At 37.9% G+C, this 25,687-nt stretch overlaps 1 protein-coding gene across 30 annotated transcripts in view; it reads left to right on the top strand.

Moving 5' to 3' along the window:
* Positions 1-25,687, top strand: part of DLG2 (discs large MAGUK scaffold protein 2) — a gene marked incomplete at its 3' end in the record, with an annotated part of 1,901,401 nt that overhangs the window by 1,444,806 nt on the left and 430,908 nt on the right. For all 30 annotated transcript variants that reach the window (XM_084767719.1, XM_084767691.1, XM_084767717.1 and 27 more), the window contains 3 exons: positions 6,408-6,544; positions 20,638-20,782; positions 22,997-23,135. In XM_084767719.1, the coding sequence (XP_084623845.1) occupies positions 6,408-6,544; positions 20,638-20,782; positions 22,997-23,135 (421 nt within the window). The remainder of the gene's footprint in view (positions 1-6,407; positions 6,545-20,637; positions 20,783-22,996; positions 23,136-25,687) is intronic.

Consider the following 25,687-nt stretch of genomic DNA (forward strand, 5'->3'; position numbering starts at 1 on the left):
AACTTGCTACATTAAATCCATATTCAAGAGCAGAAAGCAATGAATTAATGCTGCTCAGCTCACTTTCTCCCTTGTATAGAATCCAGGCCCTACCCCAAGCAATAGCACTACCCACTTTTAAATGGGCCTTTCTATATCAATTAATGTCATCAAGACGATGCCCCACAGACAGACAAAGGCAAAGCTGATCTAGACAATTTCACACTGAGACTCTCTTTCCAGGAGATGCTAAATAGTATCAACTTGGCAGTTAAACCTAATCATAACAATGGCATAAGTTAAGAATGTGATTTAATAGAAAGATCACATTCAGGCTCCTAGAGAAATTGATATTTGAATAAGGCTTTCTCCATACGCTAGCTAATGTTCCTTGAAGCCAAGAAACATAACAGGATTACTTTCTCGGCCACAATGGACAGAAATTGGCTGTATAGTGCATGGAATAGATAGTCATGGACATGTATCCTTGCAGTCCTAGCAGCTGGGTGGTAGAGAGTGAAGTGTTGGGAATTCAACTCCAGCTTTGGCTCATAAAGCATTTGAGGCTGTCTGTGCTATATACAACCCTGTCTCAACCCAAGAAAATCATAGAATGTACTTAGAAAATATTAGCTAAATGAATAAATGTGTGGATGGGTGGATGAAAGAATGAATAAAGAGAAGACATCCAATCTTACAACAAAGATGGATACTTCTACCTGTAAGTAAACTTGTTTTATATATCTAGACATAAGTTTCTCATTATGTACATGTTAAATTGAATATATGGAATATGGCTAGGCATGCTATACATGCTTGTAATTTTAGTATCCAGAAGTCTGAGGCAGGAAGATCATGAGTTCAAAGACAACCTGGAAATATATAGCAAAAGTCTGACCAAAAGAAATCATAAAAGGAATAATACCTGAAAATTCTTGATATTTAGTCAATGTGACTTTGTATAAAATGTATTCATATATCATTGAAATAAGAGAAAAGCTTCATGGTATGCCATCAGACACATTCTTTGGGTCTCAGAGGTATGTGTACCAAAAACATCTGAGTTCACTTTGAGTGGACTCTCTAGATAAAAAGAAGTACATAAACCTAATCTCAAAAAGAAGAGGGAGGAACAGGAGGATGGGAAGATAAAGAAGAAGAGGAGGAGGAGGAGAATGAGGAAGGGGGAAGAAGGAGGAGAAAGTTTTCAACTGATGTATTTCTTTTTTTATTCATTTATTCAGATTACAACTCAATTGTTCTCCTATCACTTGTATCCTCCCTTTCCTCCTACCCTCCCACCCCTGCCTTATTACCCTTCCTTAGGTCCATGTCCGAGGGGCATCTTCTCCCCAACTTTAGGGTCACAGGCTAACAAGTCTCATCTTGGTAATCTGCCTATTCTTTCTTTGAGTGCCACAAGGGCTCCCCACCAAGGGGAGGTCTTCAAATATGGGGCACAGAGCTCATGTCAGAGTTAGTCCGTGCTCTCCACATAACTGTGGAGGATGTCCTGTCCATTGGCTAGATCAGAGTAGGGGTTCAGTGTTTACTATTTGTATTGTCCTTGGTTAGTGCAATCAACTGATGTGTTTCTATCCACAGTATTCATAGTGATTTCAAAGCCTTAGTTTAGTCTTCAACTTCAAATGTCATCTATATAGTTATCCTCTTTGTGGAACTTTATCTTCTTTATGGTGGCAATGTGTTCCATAGCGTTCTGGAACCAAGATTGTCTTTGGCATTTATTGCTGGTCTAGTGTATGTAAATCAGAGTTCTTAGATAAAGTATTTAACCTTTTTCTTTTCTGCATTTGGAATGGCCTCTGTTGTGCAACAAATGCAGTAGACTGTATGTGACAATGAATGTGTTGCTATATTTTTAAAACATTCTTTTTTTCTTTTTTATTAATTAAACTTTTTTATTTTTTACATTTGTATTATTACACATTTATACAATCAACTACCTATAGCAAGAAGAACCATGACACAATCAGGAATTACATAAATGTTAGATTTTTTAGTGTTTTGGCTATTTGTATTTGATGGCCTTGAAGAAACCATCTTTTCTATCTTGGTGCATCTAAAATTCTGAATGTAAATCAGTCTCTATCACATCTTGTCATTAGCAACTTAAAATATCTATCTAGACCTAAAAACATCTTAACCTCTAAGCAACTAAGCTTCATTGTAAAACCAAGCTATCTGGTCCTCAACTCCATCAGAGACTTGAGAAGGAATAAACTTGATTACCTCAGTATGCCGAGAGTGCGGGTTAGTAGCTTTCCAAATGAGAAGATGAAAGAGACAGTTTGCTACCTGAATAGTCACCCAAAACTCTGTAACATTGGAGCATCTTTTTCAGCCTTCTAGTCCAATAGAAAGCAAGGTTAGACTCAGCAATGTCTCTCTTTTCCTTTATCTTACATTCTTAGGTTTGGAAATAGGGGTTGAAAAGAAAGAAGGGGGAATTTAGAAATATATAGGGAAGATAGAACAAAAGGTAGATTAGTGAATCTGTTCCTCAATTTAATGCCTCAATTGTCAATCACAGGTTATTTTTAATTCACTGGTATAGAATTTTGGGTATAGATGCAAAATAAGTTTAATTCTAGATACAGTGGTATAGAATTCAAATGTAAGACTATTCTTCACATACTATATATATACATATATGTATATATTAATATGAGGTATTATAGCCATGTAACTCGATATTACAAGGTTTACTTCCAGTACTTTGAAAGTGCTATTTCAGGCTGTTTAGGATAAATAAATTATACAAGTAAATTTTTAGTTGATCAAATCATGGTCATGCGAATTACTAATCTACTTTTATCACAAGAATATACATCTTAGGTGTGACAGACAGATAGAATTCTATAGAAAGATAAGGTAAAATAGATAAGGCCTTCAAAAACCTCAGAGACATGCAGAATATGGCATTTAAAATGTTTTTTATTATTTTAAAGTATTCTTATGCTCAGTTATCCAGTGAAATTGCAGTTTTAGACAACATGAACTAATGTGTATGTTAAAGTTCATAAGAAAAGCCAGTTTATGTACATTCCATTTATTCTTTGGTCATCACTTTAAAAACACATTCTATAAGTACTAGGCAGACAAATGTGTTCATGGTTCTATAGAGTGGCAAGCATAAATAAGGAATAATTACTCATTTCAATAGAAAATTAGATAACACTTTTAAAAATTACCCTATCACTTTGAATCCATTTTCTATTTATTTTAACAACTACTGTAGTTCGTTTAACAAAACCATTACATTTTCAATATAAATCCATGGTATGACTTTATCATTTTCCAAGTCATTATTTCACTATGATTTATACTGTCTGAAAGACATATATCTAATTTACTGTTAATAATCAAAATCATAAATAGAGTTAATGTTTATAAAAGCATTTTATTATTATATAAAGTGCCAAAATATGTTATGACTTTATTAGTCATTCAATGTGTGCTTTTAATTTTTTTCTTACGCGAATAAAGTCTGTTTTTAATTCCACTGGACTTCAATTATTCTCTTTTAGCAATATTTAGTAACTTTCATATTAATTATATTTTATACATGCTCTAAGCATTTTACTTAATACAAAGTCAATTATACTTGCAAAGAGTCTATAAGTCATTGCTTTACAATTACTTTATAGTAAAAAGATAATTTTGCTCTTGCTGTATCTTTCCGTAGTTAAAAAAGCATTTCACAAACAAGAGTAAAATTCTTTGCTTAAAATATAAGAGTCCATGTTTAAAATGATCCTGTATTCTGCCATTCATTATATAAGTTAAAGTGAAGGTGTATTATTTACTTATATTTGAGACTCTCAACACAAAAAGTACAACTCTCAACCCAGGGCAGTAGAAATTCCAAGGAGTCTGTGAGGGAACTTAGCTGACACACCCAGCACTGGGAGATTTGGAGCCTGAACCACCCATCTCCTGTAATCAGACAAGCCTTCCAGTGGCGGGATTGGGTGACAAACTTAGTCACAAAACCTTCAACCTACAATTTGCACTGCCTACAAGATATGCAGGGGTAAAGATGGAGCAAAAACTGGGGGGAGTAGCCAACCAATAACTGGTCCAGCTTGAGAACCACACTGTGAGAGGGAGCCCACTCCTGACACTGTTAATTTTATCCTGTTATACTTGCAAACAGGAGGCTAGCATAACTGTCATCAGAGAGACTTCACCCAGAAATTAACGGATACAGATATAGAGACCCACAGCCAAATATTGTATGGAGTTTGGGGAGTGCTGAGAAAGAAGAGAAGAAAACTTTTGCAAGATCCAGAGAGATCAAGACACCACAAGAAAACTTACAGAATAAGTTAACCTGGGCCCACAAGGACTCACAGGGACTGAGCTACCAACCAGGGAGAATATGTGAGAAAGACCTAGGCCTGTGCACATATGTAATAATTCTGTAGCTTGGTCTTCATGTGGGCCTCTTAACAGCAGAGGCAGGGGCTGTCTCTGTTTCTGTTGCCTGCCTTTGGGACTCTTTCCTCGAACTGGGATGCCTCATAGTCTCGTTAGCAGTGTGTGTGCCTAGTCTTACTACAACTTGATATGCCAAGGTTGGTTGATATCTGTGACAGGCCTCCCCTTTTCTGATAAGAAAGGAAGAAGCAGTGCATGTGAGGGAAGGGAAGATGGGGAAGGGGAAGACTGGAGGGAAAGGAGAGAAGGGAAAACTGCAGTCAGGATATAAAATTAATTAATTAATTAGTCAATTAAAAATATGACTTACCTCAAAGGGGGTTACAGATGGCTTGTTCTATAGCTGAGTATGAGTAACCACAGCCTGGGAACACAGATTTAGGTTACCCCCAAATTCCCTGTTCTAACATGAAAGCAATACCATGAAGGGTTTTTTTTTTTCAACAGAATAAAGAAAGTCATAAGTCAAGACACTTTTCAAATACATAAGTGCAAGGGTCAGGGAGATGGGTTACTTTAAAGCAGGAAACCTCTGTAGTGGGCCTCAGATGCTATCTGATGATTCTCTTAGCTTGGGGGTTGATATAAAGTAGCGGTCGGCTAAGCTAATCCACTCCAAGGGGAAGCAAGTGAGTCTTTTTTGTTTGTTTGTTTTTGTTTTTCGAGACAGGATTTCTCTGCGTACCCTTGGCTGTCCTGGGCTCACTCTGTAGACCAGGCTGGCCTCAAACTCACAGAAATCTGTCTGCCTCTGCTTCCTTGAGTCGTGGGATTACAGGCATGTGCCACCACACCCAGATTCAAGTGTCTCTTTATAAAACCCAAATGATTTAGCTAATGGTTACAGAGCTATCAGATCAGGCATGGAGGAAGGCAGTAAATGGCCATTCAGAGGGCTAAAGAGGGTTCAAGAAATTTTGACTCTGGACTTGCAACATTCCAAACTTCTTCCCAGTCACTGAAGTTCTACTAAGTGAATTAGTCTTGCAGAAGGTTCTGCTCAAGGGTCCTGCTTTTCTCTGGGAATTTTTGTTAATAAAGCTGTACACAGGGCTGATTGATGTTTTTTGTCATTAGTTCACTGTCAGTTAGTTAATAATACTAGGTACCAGGAAATATGAAAATATGACAACATGGCCAGAGAAGAAATGCAAAAAGAGCATCTCCCATCATTTTTTTTCACCAGCTTTCTTAAATGATGGCATAAATATCCTTAGCTCATCTCTCACACTCTGGATGATACCCTAATGGTATGTTTTATCCTTTAATGTCAAGAGTATCAAGATTGGCCCCCAATGATTGTGGGTCTTCTATTCTAGAGTAGCAGTGACTGTGAAGGTGAACCCTAGACTCTGTACAATTAAGGGCTTTGCCTGTGTTTCCCTGGCTCAACATAAATGTCTCATCTCAAAGAGGAAAAGAGATGTTTCATTGTATAGTCGAGTATGAGTGACTACGTAGTGGAGGCACGGATTTAGGTTACCCCAAATTCCATTTTCCAACATGACAACAATTTTATGAAGTTTATTTTATTTCCCAATACATCAGTGGAAGCATCTACTTCCTATGCTAAAGAAACACTTCCCATGAAGGTGAGCCCTGGACTCCATACAATCAAGAACTGCACCCTACTTCTCCTGGCTCAAAGAGGATAAGAGCTATATGCTTTGCTGTACCCCAGCTCTGACCAGATATTTATCATGGACTCATTAGCTAGAAATAGTAGTGTGTAGGGCCCAGTCATCAAATAGAACAAAGCTGAAATTCACATATGATTGCCTAAAAGACCTTTGCTTCTTTAGCAAAAATCAATACCCCTTTCAGATATTTAGAGAGCAAAGCTGATTTCAGTAGAATCCTTGCTGCCATTTATTAGGGGGGGAGTGTACTAATTGAAATTATTTTCAGTTGTTGATATATAGCTATTTGCATTTGTTTTTCATTTTCTGTTTCTCTCTCCCTAGGTTTAGGCTTCAGTATTGCTGGAGGGGTGGGGAACCAGCACATTCCAGGAGACAACAGCATTTATGTAACGAAAATTATAGATGGCGGAGCTGCACAGAAAGATGGAAGGTTGCAAGTAGGAGACAGGCTACTAATGGTGAGTGTGACCCAAGCAAAACTGTGTACTAATTTATAAGCTTTTCTCACTGTGTGACTGTCTTAGCTTGGAAAGCGATAACAAAATATCCGAGACTAGATGGCTTAAACAACAGAAATTTATTTTCTCAGAATTCCAAAGACTGTTATTTCACTTCTACTGGAACACTCCTCCAGGTTTGCAGATGGCCAGCATCTGATTATGTCTCCCAGGTCCTTTCAATGTGCTCTTGCTGACAGAGAGATGGATGGTTTTTTGTTTTGTTGTGGATTTTTGTTTTGTTTTTTTGTTTGTTTGTTTGTTTGTTTTTTCTTCTTGGCTAGCAGTCTTATCAGATTAGGGCCTTGCCTTTAACCCATTTAACTTTCATTGCATACTTGGGCAGCAATGGAGATAAGCAAGCAGCTGGACTGCAGAAAGGAAATGGGAGCTTCAGAGAAAGAATGGGAAAGCCCTTGTGTTCAACAAGCATGCTTCGACATTTGGCCAGTATTTTAAAGAAAAAGAGATAGAAAGACAGAAATGGGGGGGAAAGGCAGCCTTAGCAGTGTACCATGGTGGAGGCTCCATGAGCTGCTGTATCCTAGGAAGGGCTTTTGGGAAGGATAAATATTGTATGTCATTAAGGAGATAATTATTCCTCCCATCTCTTTAGCATGCTCTCACACGAAACTGTTTTCATGAGCAATGGTCTCCTGACCAGGTAATTGATAGGGCCAGCAGGATATTGCTGCTTAAGATCATAATAATATGTGCTGTTTGAATCTCTGGAGTAGCTCAGAATGTCACCTCTACACAGGGGCCAGAGGTCTTGACCAAGAGAAAGTATCCTTCTTTTAATGGGCCTCAGCAAAGCCCCAAAACTGCCAACTTTTCATACGGAAATAGATATGTATCTTTAGGGAGTAATAGTGATGCTCTTCTGCCTGGAGTTACCAGGGAGACCCAAAGGTGGAGTCAAAAGACTTATTTTGAATGAAGGGTTTATCCAAAGATCCAAGGGCTTCCATGCCTGATGATGCCTGTCTAGATGTTGAAGATATATTATATATCTTTGCCCTTTATGAAAAGTGATAGGGAAGGAGCAGGCTGTACAATTGAACAGAAAGATCATTTCATGATATATGGAATTTGGGAGATTAAACATCAAAGTTTTTTATTAGTTATTCTTACCTCATGAGGCTCCAGGGAGACTCTGTCTAACCCTGTGGTCTAACTCGTGGCAGTGAATGGCCTTTGTGCTGAATTCACCTCTATATTTGGAATAGATTGAGTTTCATAAAGATCTTGTGTTTCTTTATAAGGTAACTTGTATTTCCCATGACAGCACAATTTCAAATAAGCAAAGGAAAAGAGGCCGAGTAACATTCACAGACTTAGCCACGATCCTCTCAGTAAAGATGGAGAGGAGTGGCTTTCCAGTTTATGCACCCTGGCTGTCCATCCGTGTTCATCACCTCAAGTAACACTACTTCCTGTGCATGGGATGGCATTCATTTCTTTGACCATGTCAATCAATTCTGTCTCTCCTTCCTTTGCTCACAGTTTACTTAGTAGCTTAACAAGGATCTCATCTACCTGCCATTTCCTAAAGAGTAGCTACTCAACAGGAAGGACCTCTGCTGTGAGAAAACATTCAGTCAAATCGCACAGGCAGAAAGAAAGAAAGGAAGGAAGGAAGGAAGGAAGGAAGAAAAGCACCAATAAGACCTTTGGTCAGACTTACTACTCAGAGTTTCCCAATTCTTCACCACTTAAAGTCACTACTATTTTCATTTTCAAGAAGCTATGAAATTTTAGCTTCTTTGTATGCTTTGAATATAAAAATTGATCTTGTGAGGTTGCATTTTCAAACTAGAAAATTTATTTTAGGGACTTAGGATGTGAATAACTTTTGTCTATAACACAAACTTATTACTTGAAATGTTGACATCACAATCAAGTATGAAACTATCTTCTGCGTAGTGCTAAATTGAAAGTGAAGATGAAACCTCCATTTTCAGATATGGCTGCCTTAGGACAGGCTTCACCTTTGACAATACCAAGAGTTTGTGTAAATTTCCCAGCATTCCCTCACCTGATGCTATTATGGAGTCATGCCAGATCTGTCTGCTGAGTTTTTGAAGCTGGGCCTAAATCTGTAGACTTACTTTCTAATTCTAAAAAAAAAAAAAAAAAACCATATCCATATAATTCTACTAATGAATTTTTCGGACTCCATGGTATTTTTCCATGATAATTTTTATAGTCACTGTAAAGATGATAATTTCAAAAATAGCTATGACATAATTCTTCACTGTTGTAAGTTTTAAGGAATGAAATTTTTAAATGAACCTTCAACAATAATAGTTCCCTTCTGTCCTATATAAGGAAAACCATAATTAGTACTTCCAAGGCAACTGGCAAGTAGAATCTGAGAATTAAAGAAAATGGTTTCCTTTAAAATAGTCTGAAAGAAAAAAAAAACTGACCCTGAGATAGAAACGATAAACAACAGCCCCCCTGAACACCATTTATCTTTCTTCAGCCCCAAGATATTTGTTACTGCTCGCCTGCCACTCCATTTAACCCCTACTTCATAGCGTTTATTTTCCATACTCTGTCGCTCTTCTCACCCAAAGTAAGCTCACATGATTTGGGCTCTGTGACTTACCAGCTGTAGCACACTGCATCTTTTTCTCTAAATATGTCATTCTTTCTGAAGCTGTCCCCAATATGTTATTCACTCAGAATGCTTTCAGTATGCTAGCCCCAAAATGGAACTCCACATTGAGCTATGGCTCAATAAAAAAAAAAAAAAAAAAGCTTACTTAGCAAAATCCTAAGAATGGCAACAAATAAAAATTAGTTTATATTAAACTGTAAATTTTCTTAGACATCTGTGGCTACATATCCACAGTTCTGGAAATACACAATCACCTCCTGTAAGTGAGACTGCAGCAGCATTGAGAGAGCAGGCAAAGTCTTAATAAAATACCCACTTTGCTTCACAAGTATGAGGGCCTCATGCTGGAGATCTCCTGATTCATACCATCTAGAGTCTAGCTTTCCTTGCAAGGAAGTCCTGATGTTTCAGAATTTAAATCTTAAATGGACTCTAGAACCTCTGAATCTCACAGAAGATCCACTGCAGGAAGTGGGATACAACACTTTCCTACAGATACCTACTGGATTCCAACCACGTTTGCATATTTTTCTCTTATTTTCTGTAATTTTCTCCCTTTATTCATCGTCCTGCCTCCTAGAAATGACAAAAATTAGTCCTTTTTTCATACATACACAAGTTTTACTGCCATATCTGCACTACCCAGTCTTTTAAGGTGTTTGACACATTCTTCTCTCATTTCTGAAGGGAATGTTATCACATCGTCATTTATTTATAATAGATTAATTTCTCTTTAAAATTCTTTGGTGGGGAGGCCTGGCAGCACGCATAGGAAGAGAAAGCAGGCTACCTGATGAGAGAGATCTGACAGGCTGTGGTCATATGGTTGGGGAGGAGGTCCTTGTCTGTCAGAGATCTAGGGGAGGGGAGCAGGGCAGAAGAAGGAGGGAGTGGGAACTGGAAGATAAAGTGAGGGAATAACAATTGGGATGTAATCTGAGTAAATTATAATTTTAAAAAATCTTTGGGTTCCTTAATATCTTATTCTCCACTTTTAAAGACATAGGCAATTTTATACTGCCTGAGCTTTGCACAAATTATGCTGTAAGGAATTATTATTCCGTGCCCTTTGCCACAAGCTCCTGTGTCTGAAATGAGGTCTTGTGTCTCATTGTCACCCAAATCTTTGTTATATATTGTGTTTCTCCATGTAATATGCTTTGATGTCCTTTGCTCTTTGATGCTAGCTATTTGTCTGTTTAATTGGATGCCAGAGACAGCATATGTTTGTGGATTAAACTGGTAGCTTACTGTTGACAGCTAAGTGAATATAGTCTTACTTGGTCTTGAGTTTCTTGAAACAGATGGTCAAAAGTTGCCAACATTGAATTTTGGGTTGGCTTTTTTTTTAAAGTCTTTAATATATTTCCCCACACTGTTTCTTCTTAAACCTTAACAAGATGTTCCTCAGAGTCAAATATATTATAAAAATGTAATATTTTTTTTACCTTTTCTGCATAAAACCAGAGACTTTAAATCTGGTATCATTTGTCATTTTTACAGCGGTAACATTAGTTGTTGGTTGTCAAGCTCCTTGGCATGTTATAATTTAAGGTTTAAAATCTTACACTTTCCCCCCTATAACCTCTGCTTGACATTTAAAGAAAAAATGTCAGTAAGAGAATTTATACACTTTGCAGGGAATGAATTCATCTCTCCTTTTCTTAAAAGGGAAGTAGTAAAAGGAGAAAAGAATCATAAAGGCATTGAAACCAAGTGGAAAAACACTGGAATCAGACTTTGAAGGACTTATGCTTTAGTCATGGGCAGACCCACTAATTCACATTAGACAAGCCACGTGTATCTTTATTCATCTGTCTTGATCTCTATACTATACTATCCTTGCCTTAGATTAACATTTCTCAGTATGTGTTTTTAACTACTATTCTTATTCCTATGTTATTTTAAAGGCCTCTAAAACCATAAAATGTTGGCAAATTTTGAAACTTGTATGTGACCCTGTTGAGGCTCCTCAAAGAACATGTATAAAAAGTGTCTCAAAACAGAATAAATGAAGATATAAAATGATATTATGAACATGTGAAAATCAACACATAAAAAGCATATTAAGATCTGTAAAGCACTCTATTCAAGAAATGTTTTACTAGGTCTATAATTTTCAAGCATATTTGTCATGGAATACTTTTTGTTAAAATGATACTTATAAAACATTCACAAACAGAATTCAGTACAGCATACTCTGAAATGTGTAAGAGGCCCTTAGTTTTATTCCTAAGCAAGGGTATGGTAAAGACATCGAATAGAAGGAGAAACAATGTTTTTTTCTGGATTAATATTGAGGACTTAAATTGGTTAACTTTTGGTAGCTTTGTAAAACTGACAGGTTTTATTTAAACATCAATAACAATTGGTATCATATTGAAGATGCAAATATATGATGCTTACCTCAGTGAGAAACAGGACATTCATTGATGGTAGAAATCCACCTTAGATAAGCACCATGAGCTGTCGTGTAGTCTTTCCACCAGCACACTATTTCCGTGCTTCCGCAATTCAAACTGTACATAGAGAAACTCATGCACTCCTCCCATATCCTCTTAGGAAGAAGTCGGGGCTCTTGCCACCCTATTCTCAGCTGGAGTTCAGAAAATTCCCAACACTGCTTAACCAGTAAATTTTAAAATGGGATGTATGGAATGATGCCCACTACTCAACTATTCCCAAAGTTCAAGCACTCTACTGTCACTCTTAATAGTTTTGATCTCTCCATATACTGCTTACTAGTGTTATAAAAAAAATAACTATTGGTTTATTCCCTTGGTTTTTTGTGATAAGAAACAAAGCTTTGTATATAGATGGCAAGTATTGCACCACTGAGGCATAGGCCCAGGTCCCAAATTATTTTAACATCCCACCCCACTAGTAAAACACGAAAGTCTTCTCTAATACATGTCAGTATCTCTAGCTGGCATACGCATCTTTTAATTACAGCTTCTATGGGTGTGATCAATCCAGGACCTAAAACAACTTGGGAAGAGATGGTTTACTTCATCGTGCAACTGTCAGTGTCACACTCAGATGCAGGTCAAGGATGGTGAGAACCTAGTGGCAGGGACAGTAGCAGAGGCCATACAGGAGGATGCTGACTAGTTTGCTCCTTGTAGCTTTTTTTTGCCTGCTTTATTCTATCATCCAGGGCCACAGGACCACCATCCCCAGTGGGTTGGACCCTCTCGCATTAATAATGAATCAAGAAAATGCCCAATAGATTAGTCTACAGGCCAATCTAGCAGGGATATTTTCTCAATTGAGGTCTCCTTTTATCAAATGACTCTACTTTTAATCAAGTTAGCAAGAAAAACTAATCAGAATTTTATGTTTGTATATTCTACATGAAATATAAACATAAATGTTATCAGTATTAATAGAATTTCTTCCCATACCTTGTAAATTGCCCTGGTCCATTTGGTGACAGGAGCAAGCTTCAATCAATCAAAATAGCATACTCATATCCTATTCTTTCTTTCTATGGAAGGAAAGATTAAGGAATGTATGAATGATTAATGGGGGAAGAAAATTCCTCCAGCTGGAACTTTGATTGCGCCTCATAAGCTGAAGTGACCCAGGGCTCTCTTTCTGTCTGAGGTTTTTCCTCCTAATATCCTACCCGGCACAATCTGAGCATCCGATAAGTGTGTGCAGTTGCTTGGGTGACCTTCAAGCCTCGTCTTCACCTCTCTGATTAGCACAAACATAACGCAGAGACTCAGCCCAGCTGCCCCACTCTTTCAATAAAGTCGAGACATTTGATCCCTTTGGACATGGCGCGATCATTATTTTACAGCATAATTAGCTCATTTCAACCCTCATTAAGTGCCAGGTACTTAAAATGCTTCGTGTGGCAGAATGCAAAAAAAGAAAGAAAAAAAAAAAGAATATGATTTTGTCATTCCTCTTGAAAAGATTAAGAGCAGATAAAGGAGGGAAGAGGAACTGCATGAATAGGTGTGAGCATGGTCGGGGTGGCAGCATCCCCCCAGGAAGAAGCTATTTCTAGACTCACGCTCAGCGGCAACTCAATGTCTGACAATGATTATTTGGCTTCTACCTGCATAGCATTTCTTTTATGCAGGGTTTCTGGAAGTTTGTGGTGTCATCCCTTCATCACAAATATGAACCACCAAGTACACACATGTAGCATCTTCATTTCACACATGGGATTCCTAGTCAGTGTGTTAGGTGACTCTAAATCATGAAAGAAAGAAAAAAAAACTGAAACCAGTCTGATCACTGTCAAAATCGCCAGAGAAACATTCAGTCTTCGCACTGTGATTTATAAATGTATTTAGTCATGCATCTTTTCAATACAGTTATACCATAGAAAATGCAAATTGAGCGGGTCCTCCATTCCTGAAAACGCTCAGGTTTGACACAGGGTTAGTGTTTCTAATCAATTTAAATAGCACATGAGATGCAGCCCTCTTTGTGATTCAGTTTCACATCACTCCTGAGATGGCTTTATGTTGTGCTATGGCTTTCAAATCCAATGAGAAGGACCAAAGCCTCAGACTCAATTCAAATTTAGCTTAAATGTATTCATTCTTACTGCTTGCAGAAGGACAGCAGCCTTAGAGCTAAGCAGTTTGCAGTCCTGGGTGTCTCTACTTAATTTCCATTCCTCTCAATTTACGTTGTTTTTGTTTTTGTTTTGCCCACGTGATGTTAATTGTATTATACAAAATACTAATCCATATTGACTGTTGAAGACATTAAAACCAAGGAATTATTGATTATCTAAAAATAGCCATATCCACGTACTTCCTATTTAATAATTTATTACTTCAGAAGAAATTTAATCATCAACAGTTTATTTCAATATACTGTAGAATTTTTTCATGAGATTATACAGTTTTATTTTCATACCATTAACATTACTGCATTGGGTTGATCTCATGATTTGTATTTTATATTTATATATTATATCCTGATTTAATTCGTGATATAATAACCAACTACTTTGTCTCCTTTTTAAAAGTTAACAGTAGAGAGTTTAGGATTTTTCTCCAGTGTTTCTGAGTCACACATTTTTTGTACTGTCATTTTAGGTAACCCTGTGTCCCTAGTCACCACGCCCATCTTGTCCCCCAGACACAAGCAGGCTTAAGTGAAAATGAAAACTCGGGGATTCATTCATTCCCATCTGCACAGCACAGAATCCTGCTCATTACTGCTCCTCCTACCCTGCAGCCCCCACTTTTACACAGTGATGTAGATGTTCACTCACACGTTTCTGATTTTCTACAAAACTGTCCCAGTTCCCTTCCTGGAGGGCCCCAGCACCTCCTTCAGCAGCCAGTTTGCACCCTGCATGTGATGCTCCAGTTCCGTGCCATGTCATCTGTGGAGAGAGTGAGTCGTCTTACCTCCAGCTTCTTGTTCTTTGCTTCAGTCTCCGTTAGTGTTACAAGTGTGAGGAGAGGCTGCCCATAAGCCCCCTCCGTGGAGCGCTTCCCACAGACGGGATCGTACTCAAACATGCATCGTCTTCTCTCCCTGAAACCAGGCCAGTTGGTCAGTTCTCACCATGATAGTCAAACACTTGATGCAAAATTAAAAGAAAAAAATATCAAAAGACAATGAAAACCAACGACAGGAACAGCTAACCCATCAATGTAACGCCTCCTCTCTCTGAATACAATCATCTCCAGCTGTAGGCCCTTTATGTTGAGAGTTCATCGTATACTGCACACACATAATTAACCCAAACAAACCCACTTTTGTGAAAAACGAATTTGAAGACTTCAGCACAAACGAACACTTTTTGGTCTCGGTCCCATACTATCCTGATTTTTTTTTTTTTAAAGACCACACAGAAGCTTCATCTGAAGAGCTCTAATTAAGCTCATCAGTTCACAGATGTTTACCGAAAAACGACCAGCAAGAAAATTTTCCCAAGATATCCTATTTCCTGGGAAGTGAGGTGGGTTGATGACAGTAAATAGTAGCAAGGTTAAGAGCCAACATTAAGGCAAGTGTAGGCTTCAAAAACCCTTCAAGACCGTAGCTATTGCCACTCCTAATTTATGGATTACAAAATTAAAGCTTAGTTTTTCCAAAGGAACAGAGCTGGTAACTACCAAGACAAAGAGCTCACACCTCAGCCCGTGGGTAAGGAAGTCCAATAACTGTGAGATCCTGGTCTGATTCAGAATCTCTAAGCCACTCTAGCTGGTTCCCAGACTCTTGAAGATTCTCCTGCGTGTGTCCCCCGGCTCTCTACAGTGCATTCTGCGGTTTCAGAGCCTTGAACTACTGTGTCTAGTTGCTCCTGAGTTCTGGAGAGCCCAGGCTCACAGCAAGCATATTGACCCACTGAGCCATCTGCCCAGCCTCAAACGAATGTGTTCTAACTTAATCAGTTGCTCTGTTGACAATATGATAAGATATCTGCTCCAGGACCAAACTTGGGGTCAGTGCTGCAATCCTTCAGCCACCAAATCAGAACCAACCAAGCTGGCACCATCTTCAACTAACACTTATTAACCATAGCTCTCTCTTCCCACTCATCTGCCTATGTCTGCCTGTGATGGAAGTTCCCATTCTCATCTGAATATTTTCTTGGCAGTGTGAAGTCTGTCTTTAACATCTACTTCCCCACTTTAAAGATAGGAATATGTGGGGTTTAATATCTTTAATACTTAGTATGTGGTACTGACCATATCTTTCTGTCACTGATAATCTAACAAGATGTATCATGTCGGCACCCTGGACAGACAATGAGTCCTTGTCAAAACAGAACTTTGGTGTCACTTATAATCTGGTCTAATTGGCTCAGAATCTGCGGGGTCCTCTTCCATGTCCCTGACATTTTCATATCTCAAAAATCTGTCCCTCATTTGTTTTCTCAATGTGGATGTCTTTAGGGCCATGATCAAAGCATTCAGAGCTACCTAGCTTGGGAAGTCAGGTTTTTAGAGAAAACCTTTTCTATGCATGTTTTCTATTGCTATGCACAATTCCTCTTTTTGGTCACCAGTGGGACTGCCTTAAAGTTAATGAGTCATTAAAACTAAGATTTCCAAAGGGTGGTGAGCTGTACTAAGGTCCCTCTGTTTGTCCTATGCACCTTTGGTTTTGGTTCATTGTGTTAGGGTGGCAGAGCATAGCGTCACCACCGATCACACAAAACGTAGCTTCACTATTCCAGCTTTTATAACACTTGCTCACATATCTGTTAAAGAGAAACAGAGGAAGGCGTGCTTGGGGAAAGAGCTGAATAAAATTATCCTTCAGAAAATGAGCTTTCAAAAAAAATAAAATTAAGTTAAAAAAAAAAAAAGAAAATGAGCTTTCTCAGGAAAAAGAATGCCTTCAAACACAGGAACATTTATTGTTCATACCTGAGTGGGAGAATGAAATAAGGGTCAGTAAATAAAGCCAGCTATGGTATGATGGGTCCACAAAGGATATTATAGATGTTATAAAAGTGTTAATAAGCGAATTAGCTGGAAGTGAAAGTGTAGCAGAGATATCTGCTCTGAATAGCTTAGCAGAGGGACCTGAAAGAGGAGAGAAAGGAAGAAAGAAAAAAATAAAGCACACATAAAAAAAGAGTCCCAACTTTTATATTTTTGCCCAGTGAGGAAGTAAGGAGGCTAGGTATAGAGGCAAGCTGGTTTCAAGACAGATATTAGAATTTTTTTGTTCAAGAAACTTGGATAACTGCATTTGTTGAAAAATCCCTGTTCTGCCTATGGGAGCTAAGTTTCAGAGTAGTAGGGGAGAAGTGACCTGATTATTTTTTTCAGGATGCACATCTGGTCTTAAAGTGGCAGGCCCACAATTTGATCGCTGCCCCTTGGTACACAGAGGAAGGAGATGCAGACTATCCTGATAAGAGCTGATAGTCTGTGGCCAGAAAGTGGGGGAGGAAGGCCCCGGGCCCCCGACGCTCTGACAGAGGTCTAGGGGAAGGGAATAGGGCAGAAGAGGAGGAGGATGGGAACAAGAAGATAAGAAGGAGGGGATAATAATTGGGGTGTAATGTGAATAAGTTATAATAAATTTTTAAAAATTTAAAGTAGCAGGCTCAGACTTTTACATCATCCTAGAAAGAGTCTCTGATCTTCAAAAGACAGAGAGAGCCATTTGACAAAACCTAATGTGAGCAGTGAGAATAGTCTTTCAGTAGGCCTTTGACCCAACTGGTATATTTGCTGTTTGGAGCCTGTGTGGCCACTTTGTTCTAAGTTAAGCACTTAAAGTGTTATTTTTTTTTCTCGTCTGTGGAATGAGTCGAATTATTAGAGTTACCTATGCAGATAAAAGAAAATAAATTATTTGATTTGCTAAAAAAAAAAAAAAATACATGACAGGAGCTGAAGAGATCACTCAGCCATTAAGAGCACTTTCTGCTCTTGCAGAGGACCTGGGTTCTTTTCCCACATAGAGGTTAATCTGTAACTAGTTCCAGGGACCCAGTGTCCTCATCAGATCTCCATGGGCACCAGCCGTGCTTGTGATACACACAAGTACCTATAAGCAAAACACTCATAGGCATAAAATAGACAGAAATCTAAATATGTATGTATGCGTGTATGTTCTCCAACTATGTGACAGAGCATTAAATAAATGTTGGCCCTACTATTTTTATTATTTCTCTGTAACCAAAGTCTGCCACCAGCAACTGTGCTTCCCTTATCTGTGGATCCTCCACATTGACTCCCTGTGTTTGGCTCTCTTCCTTCATTATCATGCATCCCCCAAACTGCACCTTGTTAGCATGCGGGCTGGTTAGACCATCACTGGGTCACTGAAGAAGCAGTGAAGTTGCTTGTTAGAGGACGAACCCTAGGGATGAAGTACTCAGCTTGTGATTCTGCCTCTGTCACTTCTCAGACCAACGGCAATACACTAAAATGATGAGGCACCACAATACCCTATTCAGATAGCTTACATTTATTTTACTTTATATTTATCTTAGAGAGGATGGAAGCATTATTGTAAGAAGTTAGTGTGTGCAAAATAGGACAGTCCCTGCATTTATTTTGGGCTATGTATAGGTACTTATTATGACTGTGGTTATCAGCATTTATATGAAAGTAATTTTTAAAAACTGCTACAGATCATGTGACTAAAATACAACAAGAGAGAAGGTGTAGCACAGCCTCACTTATCTGAAGCTCCAGTTTTCTAAGTAGTGCAGGAAAGTGCACAGCATCAGTCTCTAGCCTACCTGGAGTATGACTCCTCTCATTCCACAGAATCCTCAGGTAGCATTGCTATCTGTTGCTATCACACATTCATACCTCATTTATCAAACAAATGGTCACAGCATTACCATGATTTTAATTTTTGCCCCTTATTTTATTTAATAAGAGTCCAAGGGTGGTGAGGCTAATAATTTTGTTATAAATGCTCTGTTGTATTATTATTTATTAATGTTTTGCTATGTTAAATTATTGTGTATAATTTGTGATATATATATATATATATATATATATATATATATACACACACACACACACACACACACACACAAACATATAATCTCATAGTTTCCTTAGGATAGCTTATACCTGACTCTGTATGCCAAGCTAACCTCAAATTATACATTTTTAACATTTATTTCCATTTCTCCATTGATGGTGTCTTTCTGGTTGCATTACATTAAAAACTAGTAAGTACTGCACACATCCAGTTTGATGTCACTGCCATGAAGTTATAGCAACACTTCATACACACTTCTCTTTATAACAATAAAGATGGGTGCATTTCTGGTGATACTTACAGAAATGTGAAACATTTAACTATTCTCACCTGAAAATCCCTCTGTTACAACATTGACACTCTTCCTTTAAAAAATATATACTCAAATTAGGTGTGGTGGTACACACCTTTAATCTCAGCACTCAGGAGATAGAGGCAGAGGCAGACGGATTGATGTGAGTTCAAGGCCAGCCTGGTCTACAAAGTGAGTCCAGGACAGCCAAGGCTACACAAAGAAACCCTGTGTTGAAAATAAACAGGCCCTATTAACCTAAAACCTTCTATCTAGACCTAGAAACATCTTAGCCCCTAAACAACTAAACTTAATTATAAAACTAAGCTCTCTGGTCTCCAACCCCATCAGAGACTTGAGAAGAAATAAAATTAATTACCTGAGTAAACAGGAAGTACAAATTAGCTTCCAAAATAAGAAAATGACAGAGACAGTTCACTGCCTAGACAGAAGTTTTTAGGTTGATAGAGATGAGATATAATAAACATTGATTTACATTCAGAGCTGTAGACTCACCAAGAGAGGAAAAATGTCTATACAAATAGGCAAAACATTATGAATGTAACATTTATATACTTCTTAATTGTTTCATGGTCCTTCTTGCTGTATGTATTTATTGTATATAAGTATAATAATATAAATGTATATGTTAAGTAAAAAAATAAAATAAAAAATATATACTCATAGCTCAAAGTATAGCCAGCCAGTGACTGGGAATGTATATAGTGTTCACAAGGTCTTGGGTTCAGTTCTATACTTTACAGAATGAGAGAGAAGGGGGAGGGAGAGAGAGAGAAAGGGGAGGGAGAGAGATACTAGCATGAGGATAAACTGGCTCATGTTTCACGGGGCACTTTCAGAACAGATATTAAAATTTGTAATAATGCTATTATAGTTGAGTCTAGCAAGTTGTGTGAGTTATACAAAAATACATCCAAGCTGAATAAATTCAGATAATTGCTTGTCACATTATTTATAGAAGCAACATATTAAGAGCAAACTAAACAGGCTCTCGTAAGAGATTGTTGAAGTTGTTGTTATAGCCAGGCAAGGCAGTAAAAGCAAAAGCCATGCTGCTAAATATTAATGTAGCAGACAGACAATCTAAGTTTTCCACATGGATTCCAAAAAAGTGTGTACAACATGTTACACTAACTTAAGGAAATGTGTAAAATAGGAGTCTTGTAGATTATACTTGTGAATTTTTTTATGTTTTCTTTAATGAGTATACAATGCTTTCTAATCATTCTTTCTTGACTGCGTTGCTTTTGTGTTTATATTTTTTAGTACGAGCAACTGATCCAAGGCCCTCATATATTCTCAGTAACCTTTAATTATACCACCAAGCTGCATGTCCAGCCTGGTATATATTACATTTTAGTCATAAAAACTATGCAAATATTTTTTAATTATCTACTTTTTCTTCTAGAAATATTATTCTGTTTGCCATTACCTGCCACTTCATCAGAGAGATAGACAAAGCTGACCTGGTCTTGTAGCATTGATGACTCTACATATCTTGCTTTAGCTAAAGCTTAAACTATATGTTCTATCAAGAAAGCAAAACCTACCAAACTAATCATTGTAGCCTTCCTTTTAATAAGGTCATAATTTCAAATACCGCATTGCCTGCCCGTCTTTCACTTTATAGGTTTAATTCTCATTGTTTCCTTTCTCCCCTTTCAGGTAAATAACTATAGTTTAGAAGAAGTTACACATGAAGAGGCTGTAGCGATACTGAAGAACACGTCTGATGTTGTCTATCTAAAAGTTGGCAAGCCCACCACCATTTATATGACTGATCCTTATGGCCCACCTGATATTACTCACTGTAAGTACTGTGACAGGTGACATCCTCTAACAGCCTGCCAGTTCTACAAAAATGAACTCCACAAAAACCTCTGCTTAAAATCTCGCTCTTGTCAAGCTTCTGGAAAACACTTCAAGGAAGATATTCTATTCATCATTCCCAGGTCGTTTTGCGGGACCTTTGCTCATGTTTTGAGTGTGGGATGCCTTGATGGGTTGGCAGGTCCACCATTAATGGGAAGACAGAGTGATGTGTTTTTTAAACAGGGTGACTACGATGGTGTTGGTGCAACATTCCAGAAGATAATTTCTCAGTGCCATGGAACACTCATGTTCTCTCAGGCCACTGAATTTCCTTGTCCTAGCTCAGATCTATGTCGCAGCAAAGTGAAAAACACATGCTGGCAAAATAAGCCACAGATAGCTCTACACTTCCTGCTAGGGCAGGGGATTGTCCCCTAGAATGGTAAAACCACCATTTTCAGTCATCATCCTAACTTTCCTTTTTAGCTGAATTTGTTATACTCTATAGAATCAAAAAAATAATCAGTCATCATGTCTGTAGCCATGGGTGATGCACGACTCCAAACAGCAACTTTTATGAGTCACTTATTCTGGCTACCAGACCAAATCCACTGCTAATTAGGCCCTGTGCCCTCTCTTCTATCTTCGGCGACTAAATTTAGAAAGGATTTACTTTTTATGTAAATCTAGTGGATATTTTTGTTGACATAAGATAGTTTGCTGGATTTGCAACTTTGAGAATTCAGTTGTAATCGTGTGCACTTGGGGTGCCTTCATGACTACTAATTAGTACTATCACCTTAAGCAAGTTGTTGAATCTTTCTTAGATTTAGATGTTTCTCTTGAGGAAAACTCAAGAGCTGAATAACCTTATCTAAAGGTCCATTACCTTAGCTATTACTTTTTGAAATAATGGCTCTGAAATGTCTCGCCCTCCAAATGGTCTTTTTTTTTTCCCCAAAGAAGGCTCTAAGCTGAGATAAGCCTTACCTCAGGATAGGAAGGCATTTTGACTTTCAGAGACTTTTGAACTGGATAAATTTAGAGGAGACAGATTTGAGGGTCTATGAGTCACTTTGTAAAGGGCATATAAATGAAATGGCAGAGATTTTTTTAAAAAGTGACAGAACAGAAAACTTCTAATCAATTAAGGTAATTCAATATGTGCTACATACCTTGTAAAGTCAGAAGTGAGACTTAGAAGAAATACAGCCATGGCCTTCAGCAGCATGCCTAGAGTGCTAGCTAACTAAATGTGTTAACAGAAACACAATTTGGCAGAAATAAAAGGCAATATATAGTGTCAGATAAATAAAAATAAATATCCTTTAGAGACTCAGAGAATGGAGAGTTCCAATCTATTTTGAAAGAACAGAGAAATTTCATATATAGCTGCGTTTTGAATTATACATCTGAGATGGAGTGAGAGACATAAATCTAGATACTCCACACAGTAAAACTGTTACAGATGCCGAAAGCCCAGGTTTTGTCTGAGGATTAATAGCATGCATATGGAATGTCAAAATGGGTCAGTCTTATCTAATCGGTAAAGAAGAGAAGGTACACTAAGTCCCAAACAATAGTGACAGTGCAAAACAAGAGAAAAAGAACAAAGCTGGATTTCAAGAGTTCATCTTAGCATACGAAACAGATTTGAAGAAAGAGCGGCAGGGAGCCCTAGCCAGGGAGGCAGTCAGTGAAGAGGTATCAATGAGAACATGGATTAGGGAAGAACAGAAGAAAAATGCTCAAGATTGCATGCTTCCTGTGATGGAAGTGCAGCATATTTGTGGAGAATTTATAGGAAAATATATTCCTTGGGGTGCCTTTTGCTTTTGATAATTGGGCATTAATTGTGTGAAAGTAATGTGAACCCTACAATTAGAAGCTAACATTTTTATTTCAATAGAAAATTAATCATCATTCTGAAAATGTGTGTCGAGTTGCTCCTCTAATTCTTCTTATCATCTAATTATGCTAACTTGGGTTACAAACATAACTGTTATTACATCTTTCCAAATCTAAAGGTCACCAAGTGCTTGTATATGGGCAACGCAAACAGACAGCAACTCACCCCTATTGGAGAACAAGAAAAAATTCTGGCATGCCTAAAGCCTTTGTATTCTTAAAACATCGTCAAAAGTATAACACGTTGAATCACCTACAGAAAAGATGTGATTCCATTTCTTTTTTTCTCTCACCACTTCCTTAGCTTATTCTCCACCGATGGAAAATCATCTACTGTCTGGTAACAATGGCACATTAGAATACAAAACATCCCTGCCACCCATCTCTCCAGGAAGGTACTCACCAATTCCCAAGCACATGCTGGTTGAAGATGACTACACCAGGTCAGATTATGATTCTGCCTTAATTGGGTTGATTATCATTTCTAGGAAAAGGTCACACCTGTACTATGTCAGCTCTTAATTAGCCGATAAGCTAATGCTTCAAACAGTGTATTTACCTTCAGTAAAGGTCTTCAAATAAGTGTATACATGTAATGGGATTTCCTGCTATATACTCACAAATTCCTTGCAGAGAAGCTGTATTATGCATGTATCCATTACAAAGGGATTTGCATTGGGTCCTGTTTGAGTTTAACAAGCATTATGCAGAGTAGGTTTCATTAAGTGATGAAAGATGATCACACCAAGGCTCAGAAGGAAGGGAGTAGCTTACCAATATTACGCATCTGGATGTGTGGCATCGGAACTGAAATGCTTCTCTTCTGACTGTGCTTTCCATGCTCTTACTATCAGTGGTGATCCATACTTAATGGAATTTGGGAGTTACTCTACCTTCTCTTTAGTGCAAAAGATATAGGTAAAAAGAAAGGAGGTGAATTGATTCCAAAGAGTTCAAAATTAATACACCATGTTAATTCCAAGAGGGAACAAGGCAGGAATCTCAGAACATACCACTGTGTTACTAACACCATAAGTGATACTAACATGGGCACCCTAAAATATCAAGTCTGATAGTTCACAGAGAAATAAAACTCATTTATTTAAATTACCACCAATAAGAACCCAACAAATATTGAATGAAAAATAAATGAATTAATTTACTTATGGGTGAATAAAAATGTTCATTTTTTTTCCTTGTATTTTTAAACATTTTGTTCCAAAACTAGGATATACTTAAGACACTTTAGCAAAGAACTGAAACTGTGGTTATGATACAAAAATCTCCCCCAAGAGAGTAAGCTCTCTTTAAAAGTATAGATCCTGGTGAGTTGACCACTTGCTAATAGAAGGATGCACATCCAAGAATGTATGAGAAGCACAAATTAGCCTTCATGGGTATAAAAAATAAAAAATATATTTTTAAAAGAAGATGTAAAGTGGATCTGGGAGGAGTCAGGGAAGGGATAAATATGCTTGAAACATACTGTCTGTATAAAATACTCAAAGAGCTTAAAGTACGATCTCTCTCAAAGTCCCCTTTAGAGTGACCTGCTTTAAGATGACCAGTGTAGCAGCCTAAAATAAAAATTTCAAACCTACACAAATGTTTGCTTAGATACAACTGAAGGCTAATCTTGACTTTTCAAATTAAATTCATAGTTTACAGATTTTTCTGCAATTTTTTTCTTAAATTTTCTTTTAGCCAAAAATGAGATTGAGGAGCCAGGCAGTGGTGGTGCATGCCTTTAATCCCAGCACTTGGGAGGCAGAGGCAGGTAGATCTTCAAGTTCAAGGCCAGCGTGGCCTATAGAGTGAGTTTCAGGATTACCAGGGCTACACAGAGAAACCCTGTCTCAAAAAAAATGAGCTTAAGTGTATATATATTCCCCATATATTTATATCCATAACAAATAAAGATGGATTGTTTGGGTTTTATACCCTGTCTGTTTAAGTCAAGTCATTTGTCAGTTTTGGCAATGTAGAGGAGACTTCGTGCTACCATGTGCTTATTCTTTGGCTTTGATCTTCCTTGGTGTGTATTTTTGAACGATTAAGCATTTCCTATTTATTTTTGCAATATTAGGTTGCTGAAGTAGCATGTTATATCTTTAGCTAGGTAACAAACTGTTTGGAAGCTGGAAACATGCATCTGTGCAGACTCCTTGCTACATGGCGACGTCTGAGCTCTGTGTTATTAATTAAAATGGGGGCCGTGGTGGAGATAATCCTCGGGCCCCGTGAAGTGTTTTGTAAATATAGACACTTTTCCGCACCAGCACGGTGATCTGTTTGCTCTCAGCCTGCCACTAATATTGAGACTGATTTTAATTTGAAATGTCATTGTATCTTACGGGAACCTGTAATAAATTAACATTTGTTAAAGACTCCTTAGAATCCTGCCCGTTTGCTAGCTGTTTAACAGACTCCTCTTATTTAAATCCTTTCAAAAAACAGAGAGGAGGACTTCTATCACTATTTATAGATGGAGAAATTAAGTTTCACTCAAAGAGAGTTTATAGCTTCGTAGCCTTTAAATAAAAAAATAAAAATAAAACCTTTGTTCTCTAGCAGTTTTAAAATTCTAACTAGAAAGCATTTAGATTTTCTCTTTAGTATCAAAATGAAAGTCAACTTAACTAAGCTCTTCTCATCAGAGTAATGCGTAGTTGGAAAGGGTTGGAGTGGTCTGCCGAGCTATGAGCCAGCCAGCCAGGTGAGGCCCAGTTGTAGCTCAGGCGATCACTTACTCACCATCTGCGTCTGCACACTTCAGTTTCCTCGTCGCTGCTAGGGAAAGAGCAGTTGGGTCTGCTTCGTGATTAAATGAGAAAATAAGCACAAGCAGCCAAGACCCACGTGCGGCATTAGTAAATGCGTGACAGATGTTGTCTGTGTAGAGTGCATATACTTACTGTAATTCCTAGCCGACTTTACAGTCACACAGAAGGTCCTTGCAGAGAGACAATCTCTCTGGAATGTAGTCACCCCGCAG

The sequence above is a fragment of the Acomys minous genome (genome assembly GCF_964271855.1).
Source record: "Acomys minous genome assembly, chromosome: 2".
NCBI classification, from domain to species: Eukaryota; Metazoa; Chordata; class Mammalia; order Rodentia; family Muridae; genus Acomys; species Acomys minous.